A 22,173-nucleotide genomic window follows, 5' to 3' on the forward strand; every position below is an offset into this window, starting at 1 on the left:
CCAGAGAGTGCCAACATTCAATACAAGTAGGTGTCTCTATGGCCCTCCAGCATTTCTGCACATCTTGCAACCAGAGGCAACAAAGAACAGAAAAGAAAAAGAATTGAGGACAACGGAACAGAGTCTCACGAGCTGTGGGACAATATGAAAACACTCACCATTCATGTTACTGCAGCCTCAGATGGAGAAGAGATTACTATTGGGATGGAAATTCACTATATAAAGAAATAATGACCAAAAGTTTCCCCCCAATGTGATGAAAAAATTTGACTTTCATGTCCAATAAGCTTAGCAAACTCCAAGCAGGATAAATAAAAATAAATCCACACCTAGGCACATCATAGTCAAAATGATGAAAAATTATACAAAATCTGGGGCTGGCTGGTTTTCTCAGTGGTTAGAGCACAGTCTTATACCACCAAGGTCACAGGTTCAGATCCTTCCTGACTCTACCTGTTTTCAAGACTGTTTATGAAGCTACAGCAATCAAGGCAGCACGGTGCCCAGAAGGACAGACACAGACCAACAGAACAGAGATAAGTGTCCAGAAACAGAGCCACACAGACATCGTCTATGCATTTTTGACAAAGCCATCAAGGGTGACCAGATGGGGGAAAGACAGTCTTTTTAACAAATGATGTTGAAGCAACTGGGTATCCATAGTAACAAATGAACACCGACCCCCTACCTCACGCCATATATCGATATTACTGCAAAATGGATCAGAGGAGTAAATGTAAAAGCACATACCATAAAGTCTCTAGAAATAGATGTAGGAGAAAAATCTCTATGATCTTAAAGGTAAGCACAGATTTCTTAGGCAGGATCCAAAAGAAAAACATCCATAAGTTGGACTTCACTAAACTTTCAAGGCTTTTCTCTTCAAAAGAGATAATTAAGAAAATGAAAAGGCAAGTCTTGCACTGGGAGAAAATATGTGCAAAACACACACCAGGTAACGGCCTGTCCAGAACAGGTCAGAATCCTTACGCTGGGTGAGATTAAGACCGGGCAAGACGTGGATAGACCCTTCACAAAAGAAGACACTCAGATGTTCGAGGAGCACATGACAAGGTGTTCAGCATCATTGGTCACCCAGGAAATGCAAACTGCAACCTCACAGGCACCTGTGCACATCCACGAGTGGCAGCAGCTCTGAGGTGGCCCCATGATCCCCTACAGTCCCCCCCATCAGGTATGGCCTGGGCCTGCTGACTCCCCGCTAATGAACAGAACATGCCAGTAGCAACAGGTCCCACTTCCAAGGTAAGATCACTGAAAGACCGTGGCCCATCCTTCTCGCCCCCACTCACTCCTGAGGGAAGTGGCTGCCACATTATCAGCTGCCCTGTGGAGAGGCCACATGGCCGGGAGCCTCAGGAGGCCTCCAGCAAACATCCCGCAAGGAACTGGATTCCACCAACCAGCACGTGAGTGGGGCTGGGAGCAGATCCTCCCCGTCAAGGCTTGAGACAGCAGCAGCCCTGGTGAGACCTTCACGAAGCCTCGGGAGGGACCCTGACCAGACTCCTGACCCATAGAACCTGGGCCAGTGGCCAAGTGTCGGGGTGAGGTGCTGCGCGGCAGGAGGGGACTGTACAATGCTGAGCGCTGAGGGAGATGCAGAGCCACAGGGACAGTTTGGCATCTCCTTATAAATTTAGATACACACTTATCACGTGACCCAGCAACGCCACTCCTAGGGATTTAACCAGGAGAAATGAAAACTTATGTCCAGGCAAAGACTTGAGACGAACGTTGGTGACAGCTTCTGTGCATGGAACGGGGGGTGTGAGTTGGCAGCCAGGCAGCCGGGAGGGCTCATCAGAAGACTCCAGGCCGCTTCCTGATGCAAGTTGGGAGTGAGGCCACATGTTCCCGCCACATTTCTGCTGCAGCAAGACCACCGACTTCCTGAACAAAAGCCACCACTGGTGACCAGTCAGGACGGTGGAGGGTGAGAGAAGAAGAATTCAGAGTCCAGAAATCCAACATTTTCTTCCAACTCTGTCTAACTTCAAAGAAAGCAACCTTCTGTCCCTTCCTCCGTGAGATTTGCCCTGACTCTCACACATGAACCCAACTCCACAGACCATGTGGCCACAGCAACATCCTTCCTTGTGGTGAGCTGCCCTCCCAGGGCCAAGCACTGGCCTCCCCGGTGACGTCTGTGCAGCTGCAGGAGACACCCTGCTGTGCCCCCAGGGCCACAGCCTCTCCTCGAGAGCAGCATGGGCACCTTGGGACCCTGGCTGAAAGCAGAAGGCCCACCTTGCACATCCACAGGACAAGCCATGCCACAGATCAGCTGGCTGAGCCTCCACCAACACCTTGGGCCAGGCTCCCAGGTCTGCAGAGCACAGCTCTTCATGCAGCGAAGGAAATAGTTAATGTCATAAAATAAGTTGCTGACTCTCAGCTTGTCAGCCTGGCACAGAAATCCTGTGACCCAATCAAATGTCACTGTGTAACTCCTAGATAAAAGGCTAACACAGGCTTCTTGTACTTTCAGTGAGCCAGCAATTTTATTCTGACAGCTCAGAAGTCCATGGTAATTAAAATAATGACAGACACTATAGACATGCCCTGGAAGAACCAAACAGAGGGTCTCTGGTCACCGAACCATGCAGATGAGGACGGAATCAGAAGAGATGATGTCCCCATCATGGCGGGGAACAGCAGGCCAGCATGGGAACTGGCAACGTGGCAGGTGCAGTGTCAGCCCCACCAGTAAAGACAGACCCGCAGCATCCACGCCAAGGGCTGTGCTGGCGGGACGAAGGGTGCGGCTCATCCGACTCTGTGAACGTGAGACCCTCAGGACTCAGGAAAGGGGCTTTCCGGCTTTCTACTTTCTTCAGTAAACAGCCAGTAAATTATCACCCACTTCCATAAAGCAGGATTTAGCTGGCAACTGAGGAACCAAAAGTATGAAATAATCTTAGTTTTCAGAACCCTGCATGTCTTTCTCCTCTTGGGCAATAAGAGTCCCTGAAAGGCATGTGACATCCAGCCTCTGCACCAAAAGTGGTGCTGGCTCTTGGTCCACTAAATTCTTGGAACCCATGAGACATCAACCTGAAACATGGATGTCCTGGGGGCACAGGACAGGGACTGTGTAGTAAAGGGTTAACCTGGCAGACCTGGGCTGTCCACACCCTGCACATTCCAAACAAAGGTCTGGCCTTTGGCTCCTGAGAAGAGACCTCTGCCCTTGGAATGTCCTGCCTGAGAGGAGAGTCTTTGTGTACCTGGGCCTCAGGCCACTGGGTGGCCTACACTGACAGCATGAGTCATCGTGGGGCCCTGGGCTACCTCCACGGGCGCCTCTGCCACTCCCTCGAGCCCCGCCAGCCTTTCTGCTCACCTCACTACTGTCACCTGACACTCCGCGCACCATGGGACAAACCTGTCCGCAGGTCTCACCGCTCAGACCACTTTCCTGCTGGAGGGGAGGGGGCTGACGTGCCCTGACCGAGAACCATCCCTCCTTCAGGGGTGCGACCAGGGGACTGGGACAGCCTCGCACACACACAGCGTTTGCACGCGCCTCCCGCGGGCAGTGGGAAGCGATGGGGGGGCCTCCTCTCCTCGTCCTTTAATGCACGAGGCAGCCCCTCTCTTCCAGCACGTTTGCGCCTGTGAGAGTTCCCGGCTAGACAGACTGATGCCCCCCACTGTGCGGTTTGTCCTGTATCACGCACATGCCCAGACCTCAGAGCACTGGGACTTTCTTCCATCCCTCGGTCTATCCGTTTTGTCGGTGTCCGAGGGAAGAAAGCAATGGAGGCATATGACGGGCTGGGACTAGAGGGCAGCCGGGCAGGGGGCGCCCTGAGGTGGCAGCTCCTCCGCATGGCAGATGGCGCCCGGGGCAGGTAAACACCGAGGGCCCGACTCTGCACTGCCGTGAACGGGGTCTGTTACCATGAATTCGGGGAAACACAAAGTGAATTTTAACACATTTATAAAATTAAATGCACCCACCATTTTTACATTTAAAATTTTAAATCTGCCCTGAAAATGAGCAAAGTGGGAAAGTTAGTAACAGGTGCAACACTAGTTGGTTGTGTTTACATCCAAGTGGGTGAAACCATAACTAACACAAATAAACTCTATTAGTCTTTCCTGAAGCCCTGGGTGAGGGCTGAGTCCTGACTATCAAACAGCCCCTCCAGAAAGACCCACAGCCCGTGGTCACACCCCAAGCCCCCTGGACACTCCCCACGTCCCCTGGAGGCCCCATACCCCCTGGACACACCCCACATCCCCTGGAGGCCCCCACGCACCCTGGACACACCGCACGTCCCCTGAACACAGACCACACCTCCTGGAGGCCCCCATGCCCCCTGGACACACTCCACGCCCCCTGGATGCCCCCACGCCTGCTCTCCCTGGCTCCAGCCCTGAGAACTCGGCCCCCGCCCCTCCTGCTACGCTCAGGACACTGTGTGGTCAGTGCTGATGGCCCCCACAGCTCATGTTAACCCCACGAGGTGGCAAGGTCTTGTCCTCAGCCTGGACTTCTGCACTTCTGTTCTGCACAGCAAAGGGGGCGATGCCAGGCCCAGTCCTTGTCCCTGCTCAGCCTCCGTGGAGGGGCACCCCGTGCACCAGGAGACCAGCACCACTTCCTAGGACCCAGCCCTGTACCCGGGCTAGGGCCTGGACCCCTGCCCATGGCACTCTGTCCGCTGGCTCGTCACCCACTAGCCACCCGGGTACAGGCTCAACGTCCTCTTGACACCCTGACCCACACCTGCTGCCACAGCTCCTCCTGCCTGCACTCCCCCTTCCAGCACTCGCCTGAGCAGAGGAGAGCACCTCGGCTGGTCTACTTTCCCTTTATGCTCTTTTATTTAAAAGCCATTTTCGGGTCCAATTCGAGGATACTGAAAGGAGCAGTTTGGACTCACAGACAAAGAGAAGGTTGTGAGCCAGCTCAGGTGGACAGCCTTGCTGTCAGGCAGAGAGGATGCCGGTGCCAGAGGCCAATCAGCAGGTGAGAGTGTCTCCGTGGGGGCAGGTAAGAGGGGCGGCAGGTGAATTACCATTCACCTGGAGGGTGCCCAGGCCAGAGCAAAGTAGCTGGTTTCTGCCTAAGGGTCTTGGCTGGGTCTGGGGCAGGGGCTGAATCTCAGGAAGTCCCAAGTGGGCCCCACACCTCTTCCACCCCAGGACCTGGGCTTATGTTCCTCAAGGTTATGAGGGGGACGGGTCATGCCAAATGCTCACTGGCATGGTGGTGTCAGCACTGAGCTGGGGCAGCCGGGGCTCTGGGAACTTGAGGTCCAGGGAGACGCCTGGAGCGGGCATCACAGAGCCACACGCATGCAGACCTCGGTCCTCAGTTTAGGAGGGCGCACATTGACACTAGGTTGGGAACGTTCTCTAATGTTGAGCTGCCGAAGCCCCTTGAGAGGGGGACAGAGCAGGAGCAGAGGCATAGAGGTGGGACCCCGCAGCGCCAAGGCCAACTCCATGGCCAGCGACAGCATGGGAGGGAACCTGGCTCCGCCGCTGACACTGGCCTCCTGGGTGTCACAACCAGCAGCGCCCAAAGACTCAGTGCTGAGCCAGCATGCAGCAGGTGCTCCATAAACTCAGCATCGCTCTGAGCAACACTGCCCCGCACCCGCAGCGTGTGTGCCTGGCGGTCCCCAAGCCGGGCACGACCCACCCCAGGGCCCACCGCACGCGTCCTACCGGCCCTCGGCTCCACCGTCCGGTTGGCCCCTTCATCCATGAACACAAACCGCCCTCCGCCAAAGTCCTCCAGGTAGTCGGACAGGTACAGCAGCGAGGTATAGTCGAAGGAGCCGTAGGTCACCTGTGGGCAGAGCCGGGAGGGAGCAGTCAGACATCCCTGTGCTTGTGCGGAGCGAGGCTCCTAGCACCAGGCAGGGGCCCGTAAGCGAGGCCCTTCGGTCCCTGCAGCTTCAGGACAGCCTCTGCCGTGTGCACGTGGGGCGCACCTTCCCCTGGGATTCCCCGCACAGCCAAAGTTTCTGAGCAGCTGCACATGGCAGACGCCTGAGGTGACGGCCACAGCCAGTGACGCACGGGAGCGAAGGCAGCGGCCGAAAGCACTTCTGCGTGTCTCTTCACGGGGGGGGGGGGGTCCCCAAACTCTTTTTTTAATTGTGGTAAAATACACGTGAAATAAAATTTACCATCTTAACCATTTTTAGTGCACAGCTCAGTGGCATTAGGCACAGTTACACCACTGTGTGACCGTCATCACCGCCCACCTCCAGAACGTTTTCATCTTCCCAAACCAAAACTCTATCCCCTTTAAACACCAGATCCCCATCCCCCTGCCCGGCCCCTGGCCCCACTGTCTACTGTCTGTGTGAATCTGACCCCTCTAGGGACTGCTCATGAGTGGAGTCACGCGCTACATGTCCTCCTGTGACTGGCCCCTCCACTGGGCATAACGTCTCGAGTCTCATCTGTGCTGCAGCACTCATGCTCTGTGACAACTCAGCCCATACCACACCCTGGGAGCTGGGGAACGTGGTCACTAGGTGGGAGCTGCTTCCCCACCAAGTGACTGCCCTGTGGAAGGGGACGGGGGTCTCTGCCCGGCTCAGCCATCAGAGGGTGGAGGAAAGAGACGCTCTGGGGAGGGAGGGGGAAGGGATCACGCCAACACTGACAGAGCACCCTCCCACGTGTGGGACGCTGAGCTGGGCGCAGTCACACTCCTAGAGCCACATGGTGCTGTGCAGAGCCCAGACTGGAAGCCGGACTCCAGGGTTCCCGGTGTGGGTGAGTCAGTGCCCTTCCCAGGCCGCACCGATCCTCCTTGGAGGTAGCTCCTGCCAAGGGCCTGGCTCCACTTGGTGCTGAGGAGCTGGAGGCTCTGCTGTCATTTATCTGCACAATCAACTAGGGAAATCCAGTCTCAAGTCGTGTCCTGGGGAGGCAGATAGAGCTGCATCCCTGGGGGGCCAGGAGGCCCCTCCTGTCTGCTTCCCTCCTCCCTGCCTTCCTTCTGCTCCCCAGGACGCCATCCCAGAAGCTTCCCACACACACGTCCCTGGCCAGGCTCTGCCTCCTGGGAGCCCAGAGTAAGACACTTATCGACTGAGCAGAGCGGGTACAGAACAGCGCACCGCCTCCTGCAGAAAAGGGGATCTAGGCCATACTCCGTGACCTAACTTGCCATTAGTTGCCTTATTTTAGGTGTCAGGAAGAAAAAACATTGCCAATTTTTTTTTTAATGTTATTCTTTACAACTGACAGAATGCAGTGTTTTTATGCATTTGCTTTTATACACATAAGGAAATCTGAGAAGGAATTGCAAAATCTCACCATCTTGGGTATCTGGGTAGATGAGGGGCTACTGGGGAAGGGTGGAAAACATTTCACTATTCACCTTTTTATGTTTTTTCCACTTTTGAACCTTGTAGGATGCATTACTTATTCAAAACAATTAAATTTAAAATAAAGTACGCTGGGCCGAGCCCGTGGCGCACTCGGGAGAGTGCGGCGCTGGGAGCGCCGTGACGCTCCCGCCGCGGGTTCGGATCCCATATGGGAGTGGCCGGTGCACTCACTGGCTGAGTGCCGGTCACGAAAAAGACAAAAAAAATAAATAAATAAAATAAAATAAATTAGACTATAATTTCAAAATAAAATAAAATAAAGTACGCTGGATGGAGCTCCAACAGAACAACATGAAAATCACCCAGGTTTTTAAATAGTTCTGTTTCACTGAAGCAAACACCTTTGCTAATTAGAAAAACACAAATTGCCAGCTGCTCCTTTGTTTTCCTGATGAAGACAGAATATAGTCATGGGTCCGCAGAAGGCTGGAGAGATGCTGACCAAGGACAAACGGCTTTCCTGGCCCTCTCTCGTGGCTTGTTTTGTGCTGGTGAACGTCCAAGGACAGCACATACAGGAAACAGAAAGGGGGACAAAGATTTCCCAGCATAAGCCACTATGGTCACACAGGCAGCAGCAGCTCCACAGCAAGTGCCCGGCACCCAGGCTGCTGCCACCAACACTCACAGCACCTGAAAAGGAGGGGGAGGTTTAACTGTAACCCCAAACCTTTGGATCCCTCAATTTGTCTTGTTCACTTAGGTTTACTGTTTTAATGCCAAATAGCAGAAGGCCAAGACAGAGCAAGCTGGCTGGACTTTCTCCCCTCGACTAACTGCAACTAAAAACTGCAGAGTGAAAAAAGAAGCCACCTGAGGACTCAGAAAAGCAAACCTTAGCAGGCAGACGTCAAAACTCGAATAACGACCAGAGGGCGGGTCCAGTGGAGGAATTGCATGAGGTATGGATGTTAAAAACACCCCCTGTGCTGAAGAGCTCGGGAGAACCTTTTCCCTCTCAAAGGCCAGCTGCAGCCAGGGAGCTGCACAGATGAGGTGCCAGCACTGTGGGCACCCGAAAACCTGAGAGAGCACTTCTGTGGCCGGAGGAACTGGAAAGGGACGCTGTTGTCTGAGGACTGTGGGGGATCCCTGCTATTTCTCCTCTTTATTTTCTTGCTGCTTCATCCTGAAGGTGGCCCCAAGTCACACGGAATTCACTACTGCACGAAGGGCTAAGAGAGAGCTAGCTTCTGGCAGGAAGAACAGGGAAAAGGGGTCGCTGCAAGCCACAGAGTATGGGGCAATTCCCTGAGAGGAGAGAGATGGAAAAGGAGATACCCTAAGTCTGTACATGGACCAATACAAGTCTTTGGCTCACCCCACCCCTCCCCCAGCACATGTGCAGAAGAGACCAAAGCCTTCAAGGTCCGGACTGTGCCACAAACCACCATCTGAGCTATGCACAAGTGGTGCATGCCATCAACCAGACCCACACAGCAGAGCAAAGGCTTGGATAACAACCGATATTGGAACTACCACCCACAAAGGGCAAGACACAGTCTGTGGTCTGAATGGAACCAGACTGCCTGCCTGATAAAAGAAATCACTCAACATTCTCCAGAGAATTTTGAGGATCCAGAGTCTTACAACATTTAAAATGTCCACGATACAATTCAAAATTATTCGACGTAAAAAGAACCAAGAAAACCTAACCAATTCTCAAGGGAAAGGACAATCAATAGATGTCAACCATGAGATGACCCAGATGTTAAAATTATCAGCTGAATACTTTATCCATCTGCCAATCTCCACCTTTTAACTGGAGTGTTTAATCCATTTACATTTAATGTAATTACTGATAAGGTAGGATTCATATCTGCTAGTGTGCTATTTGTTTTCTCTGTCTCATGTCTCTTTGGTCCTCTAGTTCTCCATTACTAACTTCTTTTGTGTTAAATATTTTCTAGTGTACTATTTTAATTCCCTTGTCATTTATTTTACTATATTTTTTGTTTTTAGTTATTTTCTTAGCAGTTACGTTGGGAATTACAATTAATATATTAATTAGATTTATAACAATTTAGTTTAATACCAACTTAGTTTCAATAATAAAGACTTTGCTCCCGTATAGTTCCATTCCTTCTCTTTCTTTGTGCTGTTATCACATAAATCATGTCTTCATACACTGAGTGCCTGTCAACACAGATTTATACTTATTGCTGTATGCAGTTGTCCTTTAAATCAGATAAAAGAAAAAAGGAGTTACAAACAAAAAACACTTTTGACTTCCCTGTTATATTCACCTACATAGTTTCCCCACTGACACTCTTCATTTCTTCATGTGGATTTGGGATACTGTCTACTGTCATTTTGTTTCAGCCTTTAGTATTTCTCACAGGGCAGGTTTGCTAGTGATGAATTCTCTCCATTTTATTTATCTGGAAATGTCTTAATTTCTCCCTCATTTTGTAAATCTTAAAAATTGAGATATAATTCATATATGATAAAATTTGCCATTTTAAACTACAATTCAGTGATTATTTCATATGTCCACAAGGTTGTACAATCATCACCACGATCTAATTCCAGAATGCTTTCATCACCCCAAAAAGAAACCCCGTACCCATGAGCAGTCACGCCCCACTCCACCCTCCCCTGGTTGCCCACCCCCCTGGAGATCACTAATCCACTTTCCATCTTTGTGGATTTGCCTGTTCTGGATATTTCCTATAAAAGAAATCGTACCACACGTGGCCTTTTGTGCCTGGCTTCATTCACTGAAAATAATGTTTTCAAGAGTCATTCATGTTGTAAAATTTATTAGTACTTTGTTCCTTTTTGTGGAAATGTATAAATTTTTGTTGAAAACTGGACCCTTAATATAATCTGGCAACTGTGGAGATAAGACTCGACCCCACCCCCAAGCTTAGTGTTGCTGCTCTTCATTATAGTTTGCTTGTTTAGTGACTTTTCTGAACTAATTCCATAAAGCCCGTGTTCTCTATCATGAACGGTGTGGCCATGAAGCCTCTGAGTGCAGCTGTTGGCTTTCAAGGCTCTCGTGGAGCTGGGGAAGGGAGAGGTGTGGGAACATTAAGCCCCTGCAAAGCTCACTGTTCTGAAGGAGAAGCAGAACTTTTTCCTAAATGAATGCTCCCTCGACAGCTGCAAGCCTTTGGTTATTTTCCAGAGTTCTGACAAGGTTGATTCTGACCATTTGCCCCAGTTTTCTTGTTGCTCTGATGAAAGAGAGAATTTTCAGATGTCCTTACTCTACTGTTTCACTAATGTCCAGACAAGACAGCAAAGCAGCTATAATAACCATGCTCTGTGAAGTAAAGGTGAATACTCTTGAAATGAAGAGAAGTTCTCAGCAGTTTAGTAGAAACTATAAAAAAAGAATCAGACGGAAATTTTAGAACTGAAAAATACACTGAATAGGCTCAATAGCATACCAGACGTAAGGAAGAAAAGAGTCCATGAACTTGAAGACAGATCAATAGAATTACACAATCTGAAAAACAGAGGGAAAAAAATTTAAATGAACAGAGTCTCAGAGATCTCTGGGACAATATCAAAAGCTCTGATATGTGTGTCATTTGAGTCACAGAAGGAGAAGAGAAAAATTAGTGCAGAAAAAAATTTTGAAGAAATTTTGAAAAACTTTCCAAATTTGGTAAGTCCAAATAGCACAAATATAAGAGAAACCATTTTAAAGCTTTCAAAATGCATTTAAAACCAGCACACAAAGAAACCTCACTACAAAAATCACTCACTACAGAGGGAGCCTCCCTATACAGTGGAGCATTCTTACCCACTGTGTGATATTGGGCAGGTGACTTGACCTCTCTGTGCATCAGTTAGTGGAGGTTCTGTGTTTAGGCTTTTACAACAAGAAGCAGACAGGACTAAAAAGTCTTTACAGTTTTTAAATTTTGTGAGGCCTTCTGAGAACAGTGTGCATGAGGCTCCAGCACGTGATGGAAGACGGTGTTTTTAGGCATCAGCAGTGCTCCCTGACCTGTCGCCAGGCCGTGTAGCAACAGGTGCGGGAAGCATCCTGCCCCTTCCACTCAGGGCGGCCCCTCATCCCCACGCCATCTCCTCCCCAGCTTTACTCAGACAAAGGTTCCAGCCAAATGCCGGCACAGGTGAGGACCAGCCCTGCAGGCAGCCCTGGGAAGCATCTTTCTGTCAAAGCATGTGTCCTGCCACCAAGAAACACCCTTGGCACTGTTCTCTCTTCCAGGTGGAGCTTCTGCAGCCTTGGACCCTTCATGCTGCCACCTGGCTGAAGGACCATCTCTCTCCTCCCTGGCTGCTGACTTTGAGAAGGTGATGTGGCTGCAGGCCCACCAGCCCCCAGAGTGAGCTCATTTCTCCCCCCAAAATAGAGAGAGAACAAGACCAATAAAGTTACCTTCATAGGAAAAAGGAAAAGGCCTCTAGCTGCACCCCTGCCAAACCGTTCCTTTGATTAAGGTCTAGATTCTGCAGCACTTTAAGAGCCCTGGAGCCTGGGCCACGCTAAAGTGCTTCAGGATCCAAAAGGAGCCCTGTCTAGAATCCCACCAGATCTTCACAGATTACTTTTTCAATAACAATTAAAAGACTGCCCAATGGGGCTGAACAGGAAACTCCTCCCAAGGTCGTATCTCCAAGGAGGTTGAAACCGCGCAGCGCCGGAGCAGAGCAGCGGGCTTGTTTCTAGAGCGTGGGTGCCTCGTCGTCAGCTGCCGGGAGTTCGCGGCTCACCTCTGACGTCCGCAAAACGCCTTCTGCAGCTCGCTCTTCCTCCGCTTGGCCACACGGCTCCAGCTGTCATCCCGTGTCATCTCCGTGTGAAAGACAAGGAAATCATGGAACAGAGGCAGGTGGTGCGGGGGAGGGTGCAGCCTGGGGTCCAGGACTGTGTCCCCTCCAGCCTTGCATCCATCTGCCCCCAGCACTTGGGTCACGCAGGTAACACAGAAACCCACCATTACTAAGGCAGGCTGAGCCACGCCTCTAACTGGAGGGTGTTGCAGGGGGAGGAGACCTCGTTAAATGTAGCAGCAAATGGTGGCCTGGTGGCCATCACTACCCCATGGCTGGGAACACACAGACCAAGAGGGAGAGGTGCAATCCTGGCAGCTGAGCTCCCAGGGAAGGAGAGACTCTACCGCTGCATGGCCGGCACTGTCCCTAGGTGTGTCCCCTGGCTGTCGCGCTATGCACAGGCTCCCAGACCCAGCCTCACCTGTGCCTGACTGTCCATGTTTCATGATATACAGAGGTGGCAGTCGCATGGCTCTGCAGAGTGTGCCAGCACCCTCTCCACGCGGATGCTCTAGGAGATGGCGTGGGGCAGCAAGACGACCTCTGGCTCCTGGCCTTGACTGAGCCTCTGACAACCAGCCCCACCTGGCCTGCGCCCAGGAGCCCAGACAGGAGTGCCCAGGTGCTTGCTATGAGCCCTTTGCAGGCAGAATGTAGTACGCCATTGCCAGGCATTGCAGCTGTAGGTCTTCAGAGTCTATGCAGATGAGGGGGCCGCATGCAATGTTTCCAACGCGACATTTTCAAGGTTTGGCTAAAACCCAGCTGAGGTTGCTGAAGAGGAGGTAAGTGCCTGTAACATGCAAAGGAGGTGGTGCTTCCAAGGAGTCATGCGAGGACACTCATGCAGACCGACGTCTAGTTCATGAAGGAACTGGTGAGACCGGCCGTTTCTCCACACAGATAGTGATGCGCAATGCTCAAGGAACTTTAATTATGTAATAATCATTCAATTAGCAAGTCTGGGTGAGAGATAGAGAGGGATGAAGGGCCCAAGGCCAACAGTCCAACGTTACACTACCACCACCTTTCACGGCCCCAACTCCCACGTCTGCGCTACTGGCTTTAAAAATAAACTTTTTTTTTTAAAAGATGACCAGTAAGGGGATCTTCACCCTTGACTTGGTGTTGTCAGCACCACGCTCTCCCAAGTGAGCCAACCGGCCATCCCTATATAGGGATCCAAACCCATGGCCTTGGTGTTATCAACAACGCACTCTACCAAGTGAGCCACGGGGGGTCGGCCCTGAAAAATAAACTCTTAAGTGCCTTTGCTGACCCCTACAGGCACCACAGGGATAGGCTTGGAAGCCCAGGTCAATCTCAATGTGGCACATTCGATGAGGGCTCAAGCAAGTCCAAACACCCTTCTCCCCTGCCACCGTCCAAGCCCCACCTGTCACCACGACCACATCCTCTCCCATCTGGTGGACATGATCAGCAGAAGCCCCCCAGCGTGCCCTCTGCCAACGAGGCATTGGAAAACTCGGTGCCCTCCTGTAACGTGGTACGATGCAATGTACAACACTTGTCTCTGGGTGCTGTATCTGGACTTGACCCCACATCTCCCCCCAGACCCAATCTGGGTGCCCCCCCCAAGCACAGTTCAGGAGACAAATACCAAAGTGACATAAATCCTGCAAACTGCCCTGGGCACTGAGCCCCACATCCAAGGACACCTAATGCAAGGAGCATCAAACATAAAGAAAAACCCAGGCAGAGTGCACAGCTCCAGGAAGCAGTAGGGGACCCAGGAGCCTGACCCTCTGCTGGCCCATTACAACCCCACCCACCCCAGATACTGCAAAGTGAACCCCTGAAAACCATGTGAAAACATTAGTTGGCTGAGAAAGGAGTGAGCTGGAGGCAGTTACAGCACGTGGTCAGGGTGACAGATGCCGAAGGCCAGAGGCCCTGCCTATGGCTTCTCTGGGTGGGTGTCGCGTTGGATTGAGGGGGGCAATTCTCAGTGCAGAGCAGATGCCCCCCTGAGGACACCTCCTTGCCACATCTGCAGGGGAGCAACCCTGGCCTGGCTCGCGGTCCCAGGTGCTGGAGACCCTGATTGAGCATCACTGTAGGGACATCGAGACTGCCTCAACTCGCCCCCTGACTGTTGACTTGTTTCTTCTGCCTGAAGATTTTCTTTCTTATCCTTGAAGTTCAATAACAACCAGGCTGCATCTCGGTGTTGTCTTTTCTAAACCAATTTTCCCAGGAGGAGAGATGCTCCTGGACTCTCTCCATGGCTGGGGTCCCCTCGGCAAGGACAGGACTACCCTCAAGCTAGACACACTTGTCTGGCCTCCACACATGTCATCTTCATCCTGAATGTTGTGACACCTTGTTTCTTCCTCTGCAACTGCCTATGATTACCTTACATTGGAAGTCCCACCTGGGCCCCTCGGGCACCAACGGATGTGGGCAAGGGCTACTGACGGCTGCAGAAAGCCGCTAGGTGAAAAGTGCATGGGGGCTTTGATAATGGATTAGGCTGATGTCTGAAGCCTCAGATCAACCTTGAACCCACAGCAGCAACATTTCCCGCCACCCGTGCTGTCCAGAGCACCCACTCCCTGCCCGGATCTTCAAGCCCCCAGAGCCACACTGGTCCAAACAGCTATTTCACTTTAAATTAATTAAATATTGGGTTCCTCAGTTTCACTAGCCACATTCAGGTGTTCTGTGGCCACATGTGGTTCCCATGTCAGACAGTGCAGATATGGAACATCCTTGTCGCTGCAGAAAGTTCTAGATGGAGGAGTAGTTAATCAGCAACATCCAGAACATGAGAAGCCCTGAGGGCAATCGGCCCAGATCCTTCCATAAATGGCTTTCCAGGGGGTGGAGAGGGTGAAGGGAGCTCAGGAGCCCCAGGGCCCATTAATCAAATGCCACCTGCACTCCTTGCCTGGACCCTGATTGGAACAAACCAACCCTAAAAACACCTGGGGACCACCAGGGAAATGTGAACACCTGGCAGAATGTTTGATGATGTGAAGACATCACTACAGGTACGTGGCCATGGTAACGGAACTGTTTTGTTTTGTATTTGAGGGAGTGGCGCCTTCTCTTCCAGAGGGGACACTTGAGTTTCTGTGGATGCAATAATATGACGTCCGGGAATCTCAGGGGACAGCAGCCAGGGGCGGGAGGGAGTAAGTGAAACAAGATTGTGCTCGAAGAATAAACTAGTAATAAATGTCTCGTGGCAACACAAACCAGATGCCGAACAACCCTTTCTTCCTCGACCAAGGCGGGCACGGAGGACAGCAACATGCCTGCTCTTCCCAGTGACGTGTCTCCTGGACTTTTAACCTTTTATTTGACCTTTGGCTCCTGGGCTGCTGACAGTGCCACTAAATCACCCCCATGGCAGGCTGACTGCATGGGGGGAAGACACAACTTCTAAATCATAAAAATCAACCTTAATGAAAAGGTTGCTGACTGTAATACTTGACTCTTTTTATTAGTTGTGCTTTACCTTTATCTTCTAAAATCTTTCATTAAGAAAGAAAGTAACAAACCACTTATGGAGACAGTTCTAGTAGGTTAAAACATACTGAAATACTAAAGGGGTCCTCCTGAGGACACAGTGATAATATCTCACTCTCTGGAAATGTTCACGATTTATAAATCACCTTTACAGACTTCCCCCAGAATTACTATCATGTGTATTCGTCAGGTTTCTCTAGAGAAACAATAGGACACATACATAGACGGACAGAGGGGATTTATTATGGGAACGGGCTTTCACAATGATGGAGGCTGAGAAGTCCCCAAATTTGCCACTTCCAAGCTGCAGAACCAGGGGAGCTGGCCGTGTAATTCCGTCTGAGTCTGAAGGCCTGAGAACCAAGAACTCCGACGTCCAAGGGCACAAGGGGGTGGAAGCCCAGCTCAAGAAGAGGGTTCAGTGCTCCTCCTCCTTTTGTGCTACTCGGGCCCTCAGCAGACTGGACGGCGCCCTCCATACTGGGGAGGCCGGATCTTCCCTGCTCGGTCCACTGACTCTAGTGCTGATCTCGTCCAGGAACACCCACACAGACACACCCAGAAATAATGCTTTCCCAGTGATCTGGGCATCCCTTAGCCCAGTCAAGTTGACACTTAAAATTAACCATCACATTGGGGTATTGCAGCCATGCATGGCAGAGGACAGAGCTGCAAAGGGGGAAAGTGACCTTGTTCTGGGCTTGTGGCTAGTCATCAAGAGAGTGGCACCAGGTCTCTGCTTCTCTAGTTCTCCCTCTCATCTGTCTAACAAATTAAAACAGCTGTACAAAGGGTCAGGCTTGGGGCACAATACATCACTGCCGAAGACAGGGTTCCAGGGTCTTCAGAACATGCAAGTGCCCAGCTGTCCGTGTGTGAGGACTGGCAAGTGCAGGAAATACCAACTCTGCTGACAAAGATCATCAGGGTAAAGCATCCTGCACTGCCAATAAACTGGCATCCAGGCACTAACTGACCCTCCAAACTTGCAAAGCAAACCACTTCAGGTCCATATGCAGTGACTGCTCTGCACACCCAACAATGCAAACACGGCACTCACTGTGCATCACAGGGACAAAGGCCACCAGACGGGAGCTCCCCCTAAACTGCTTTCTCTCACACACTGGCTTCTGAGTGCACCAACTGTGACCAACTCTCCTGCTGCAAACACGCGTCACCTTCCAGCCATGCTATAAATTAAATGAGGTGAGGCAAGCAGAGCCCCTGGCACGCCCCAGCATTTGGGGCTCTTCCCCCCAGGGCATCAGCCACTCTGGAAGACTCAAGAGACTCATGGGGCTAAAGAGCAAGTGGCCTTCAGGACCGTCTGGGAGGGGTGGGGGGCACAGTGGGAAGCGCTCAGGCTTTGTGCTGAGAACTCCTAGTGCAAACCCTGGGAGGAAGGTGAATCAGAGTCTGGAGACCAGCTTCACATCACCTCAAGCCCTGACCAAACTGAGATGATCTAGGTTTTTCTAATGCACGCACCCACCTGCCAGAAGCAAACATAAATAATCTCTGGATATAGATAAGAGAATCCCTGCATATTTTGAAACAAAGAACTACTTTATAAATAATCCATGGGTCATAGAGGAAATTACCATGGAACACAGAAATTATTTTTAACTTAATGATCATGAAAGTACCAATGCAAAAACTTGGATGCGGCTAGAGCTGTGCTCAGAGGCATACTTATAGCCTTGCTTGGGGGAGGATCTGGGAGAGATGTGGACCTTCTCCACAGCCCTCAGAGACCAGACACGGCCATCAGAAACGTCCCATTTAGAAACCACATCCTTACCAACCACCAACGCCAAGGGCACAAAGCTTGTGGTACCAATATCCATCCTCCTGGCCGCCAGAGAAGCCAAACCCAGCTGGGGTCCCCGGGTCCATGCAGTTGATGATGACTGCAGCCCCTGCACATTACACAGACTTCAGAGATCAGCAGAGACTCCAGGGTCTAGCCTGCTCCTCAGTGGAACTCAGACGGTCAATATTAAGCTAAACACCTTCTGAGTGACCAGAGTTCAGACCAGGAGCCCAGTCTGTGAGCTGCAGTCCAAAGCCGTTCTCTTCATTCATCCAAATGGCTCTGGTTACTTTTCCCTTCATTTCCTCTGTTCCAGCCTCAACAGACGTGAAGGGTCAGGCCCAGGTGAGGCTCAGGTGGGAGCAAGGCTCCCATCGCAGATGCGGCCAGGCTGCCTGGCGCCTCACTAGGAGCGCTGGGGGCAGTAAGGTGACGTCTCCCGTTCTGCATACAGTCAGGGTGGGGAGAGGGTTTCAAATGAGAACTATCAAGAGTGTTGCTTAGATGCGACTGGTCTGGGGGGGTTGAGAAAGCTTCCCCAGGGGCAGAGCCTGAGCCGGCTGCATGCAGGGCAGGAGGCGAAGGAAAGATAAGGATAAAAAGTGGGGTTGTGGGAAGCCTCCCAGTGGCCTGCGGAGAACTGGGCCGGGGAGAGTGGAGGAAAAGTGTCCCATCAGCTCGCATGCCCGCCGGGAGAGGCCGCGTGCAAATTTGTGAACAAAGCCAGGACGGGGACTGCTCCAGGCTTCTGCTGTTTTATAAGGCGTATTTCATCATTTTTTACCATCACCACCTGAGAAACAAATGTATTTCCTTAACTGCATCAACTAGATTTCGAGTGTACCCTAATTCCTCAGAAAGGAAGACACCTCAAATGCTAAGAACGTGAATGTGCAGGACAGATGTGAGGGCTGAACCCGCGGGTGGAGCGGGGCTCACCTTGTCCACGTGTGCGTGCCAGTACTCGTCGTGAGCCGTCCGCGCTTCTGTGCTGTTTATGCGGGAGAAGAATGTGGGCTTCGTCAGGTGCAGCAAGGACGAGCTGATGCCAAAAGCGTCAGCGATTGTGAGCTGGACCTTCCGCCGCACATCCCTGCAGGGGACACAACACATCACTCGGGAGCAGCTCAGCCTCAGAGGACAGGGGAGGGTTCTCTGTAGGTCCCCTGGTGCCTGCACACAGACAAAGACCACAGGAAGGCAGGAAGATGAACAGGTACACGCACGGCAGCCCTGAACACATGGCACAGGCTATCCTGTGCACAACCAGGAACCCGTCAACCAGTTCCTGCAGGAGTGATCACAGCACCATTGCCTGCAGCCTGGAGGAGGGCTATGCTGTGCACATCAGGGCCAGATCCGGCAGGAGGAAGGGGATCCCCTGCCCCCCGGGGGCTGGGCTCTAAGCCCTACACGTGTGGTTGCGTGACTTGGGGAGTCTGGGATATGATTCACCACACCAGTATCCACAGTGGGCACTAGCCCCTCCCTAGACTGCAGCTGACCAGCTTTGATGCTTGAAGCAACTCAGCAGAGCCAGGAGTCACAGGGCTCCAGGGAACCAACTCCTTCCAGGAGGCCAGAATGCAGGGGGCAGAGCTGGAGAGGCTGACCCACATCTCTCCAGTGTGCACATACATACACCTTCCTACATGTCTACCTACCTACATACCTACACACACACATACACACACACATACATACCCACACAAACCCCTATCTGCACACCTAGGTACATACACATATACTGACCTACCTATTATATACACACTGACATACACATGTACCTACCAACCTGCCTGCATAATATGTGCATGCACACATCTATCTACATACATACCTACACACATCATACAAAACTATATACACACCACATACATGTATACATGTATACACATATGCGTGTGTGTAATACATGCCTACATACATAACTACACAACATGCATACACAGCTGCATACACAAAAACATACCTACATATATACCTACCTAGGTGCATATCTACATACATACCTACAAAATATATAATAAACTAAGTCCTAAAACCACATACCAAGCAAGTCTGAGCACAAATGCACACAAATCATTCTAACATTTCCAGACCATGGGTTGCTCCTTCAACAGGGGCGTCCCAAGCTGAACAGTGCTCCCATCTAGACAAGGACTCTCACCAGGGACTACAGCAAACCCTTCCAAGAACTCCCTGGTGACTTGTCTCAGTGATTAGAGCATTTATCTCAATATCAGTAATTATGTTCATGGAACTCCTGCTGAACCAGCAACTACATTCAAAATGTTCCTAACCCTTCAGTAGGGTACGGGGTCTGTTTGCATCAACATCTCTATTACCAACCAAGTCATGAGATGGTTTACAGGAACGTCACTTATTCAGTTTGCTTAATTTTCTTGATTTTTGTTCACCTTCAAATCTCAGAGCTCTGCAAACATTCAGCCAAATTTCAGTTCAATAAACTGAAAGAACTTAAAAGTTCGTGATATTCTTCAATGTCATCGAGCAACAAACACTTTTCATATAATGCCCTGGACAATCTAATGCCTTCCTCTTGCAGCGGATACTTTGTTCTCCAAACGGCCGGTGCCTGTTCTGTCTCTTCAGTACCTTCTGCCCATTTTTCAGGGCTTCAATCACCCTGATGACTTGTCAACTTTACAACCCGACTGCCAGAGGCTTGCTGTCGTCTGCAAGGCTCCTGGCTGCCCAGGGAGGACAACCGTCTCCCTGTTTTCACTATTCCAGCTTCTGCTCATGGGGACGTGTTCTCTCTGACGTTCACCTCACAAATGGCAACTGAGGCAGGCCGGCTTTGGTTTGGTGGTATGTACCTTCCCCGCACCATCTGGAAACAGTTGGATGCAGTGACTTAGTCGAGTTAAACTCTCCGGACCGTCCCTGAGCGTCGGCAGGCACTCCACGCCAGGCACGATGCCACAACAACCCAAGGAGGTTCCCATAAATACTTCACACTGAAACACTTTTCTTGAACATTAACCATCGAGTTTGAGATCTCAGATGCAAATCCTTCTAGCTCCACGAGATCAACAGAGCTGTGAATTTTGCATTTTGTGTGAATTATTGAAATCCTTTCATGGGAGGCAGGTAAAGCTTCTCTGACAACAAATGAGAAATCAATTTCCCCTAAAACACTGATTTCTCCTTTGAATAAATGTTTTGTAACCATGGAAACCATAAATGAGATTACAATAATATTCCATGTTGGTAATATTCTTTTCAAATCTAAAAATGCTCAATTACTTTTACCTGTAGGATAGAGAATGTTAATAAAGCTCTGGTGGTCTTCTCTAAATGGTTTTATTTGCCTAACAAACACTGATATTTTTGGAAGTTTTAGCTATTTCAGATGTTTTGTTGTGTGAAACTGACAGGTGACAGTCTCTCAGTTTTTCCTCCTTAATGATTACAAATCTTTGTCTCCTAAACCTAACAGGGCACAGTGGACATTCTGATGAAATCTGCGTCTAGCATTTTCAACCTCTAATTCTCTTTTGAGCACCGTCTGCATGTAGCATTCACATCACTGGCTACAATATCCACGCTTCTCGTTGCTTTAGTCAACTTGGTTTTCATTCCAGAAATACAAACTCTTCCCTGCATTTGTGCCGACTCTTGGGTCGTGGCTGTCCCGGGGTCTGTGTGAGATCAGAGGACATCCAGACTGCAGTTCGTGCTGACATCCCTTCCTCTCTGTTCTCTGCAGGTTCAGGAGATTCATGTGCATGATACTCAAGTGGAACATAAAATCCCACTCTGTTTTCCCTTCATTCTGGGTGTCTATTTTTAGGTTTCATAAATTCTTGAACTTATACATATCAACATATGACTGCACGCTTTCTACCTAGGCAAGCATTACAAAACACCGGCAGTAAACACAGTGGTGAGGACCACAGCCAGTCACCTGGATGGCCACAGACTGGGGACCCCCAAGCCACCGAGAGCTCGTGGAGTCGAACTACGAAGGCGAGATGCGACTCGCGGGAACTGCCTTGCGCATCGCTGGCTCTCGCGACACCTGCGACAATTAGCTTAGACTAACGAGTTTACATCAGTGCGTGGTGTTAGCTGTGCCACTCTGGCTGCTCCTATTTGTGCATGAAGAGTTAATCACACCTCTCCCCTTCTTCCCAGACTGGAAGCCTGGGCTTCACTCCCAGCTGTTTCCCTGGAAACATGATGAAGGTGAGATGTCAGCTGCGTTTCCAGGCAACATGGCTATGGTGGAAACGACCCCTGGTTGTTGGGTGGCGGAGGAGAAGGGGCTATAAAGGGCACCACTGGGGTCCTGGTGGGGATGGTCTGTTTGGTACCTTGACTGTGGTGGTTCATGCACAGTCTACGCAGGGGATAAGACTGCATGGAACTAAACACTCGTGCTCACAGATGAACACAAGTGAAACGGGGGAATCGGGACAAAGTCAGATGGCTGCACCAGTGTCACTCCGGGGAGCAATACCCCACTCCAGTCATGCAACTTGTCACTGGCAGGGGAAACCGAGTGGAAGACATACGGGATCTCTATGACTTCTTAAAACTCTATGTGAATCTAGATTATCTCAAAATAAAAAGCGTAATTAATAAAAAGTTCCCCGGGTCGGTGAGCTGCATCTGGGGAGGGCTGCACCTGACACACAGGCACCCAGTGGGTGCCACACGTGGGGCTTAGCCGAGCATGGTGGG

General features: G+C 50.7%; 1 protein-coding gene across 1 annotated transcript in view; it reads right to left on the reverse strand.

Annotated features, from left to right (window-relative positions):
* OGFOD3 (2-oxoglutarate and iron dependent oxygenase domain containing 3) overlaps positions 1–22,173 on the reverse strand; it is a 38,029-nt gene that overhangs the window by 3,762 nt on the left and 12,094 nt on the right. Inside the window, exons 7-8 of the mRNA XM_063080477.1 lie at positions 18,400–18,553; positions 5,707–5,830 (exon numbers count right to left, since the gene is read on the reverse strand). Coding sequence (XP_062936547.1) covers positions 5,707–5,830; positions 18,400–18,553 — 278 coding nt within the window. The remainder of the gene's footprint in view (positions 1–5,706; positions 5,831–18,399; positions 18,554–22,173) is intronic.

The sequence above is a fragment of the Cynocephalus volans genome, chromosome 16 (genome assembly GCF_027409185.1).
Source record: "Cynocephalus volans isolate mCynVol1 chromosome 16, mCynVol1.pri, whole genome shotgun sequence".
Taxonomy (NCBI): domain Eukaryota; kingdom Metazoa; phylum Chordata; class Mammalia; order Dermoptera; family Cynocephalidae; genus Cynocephalus; species Cynocephalus volans.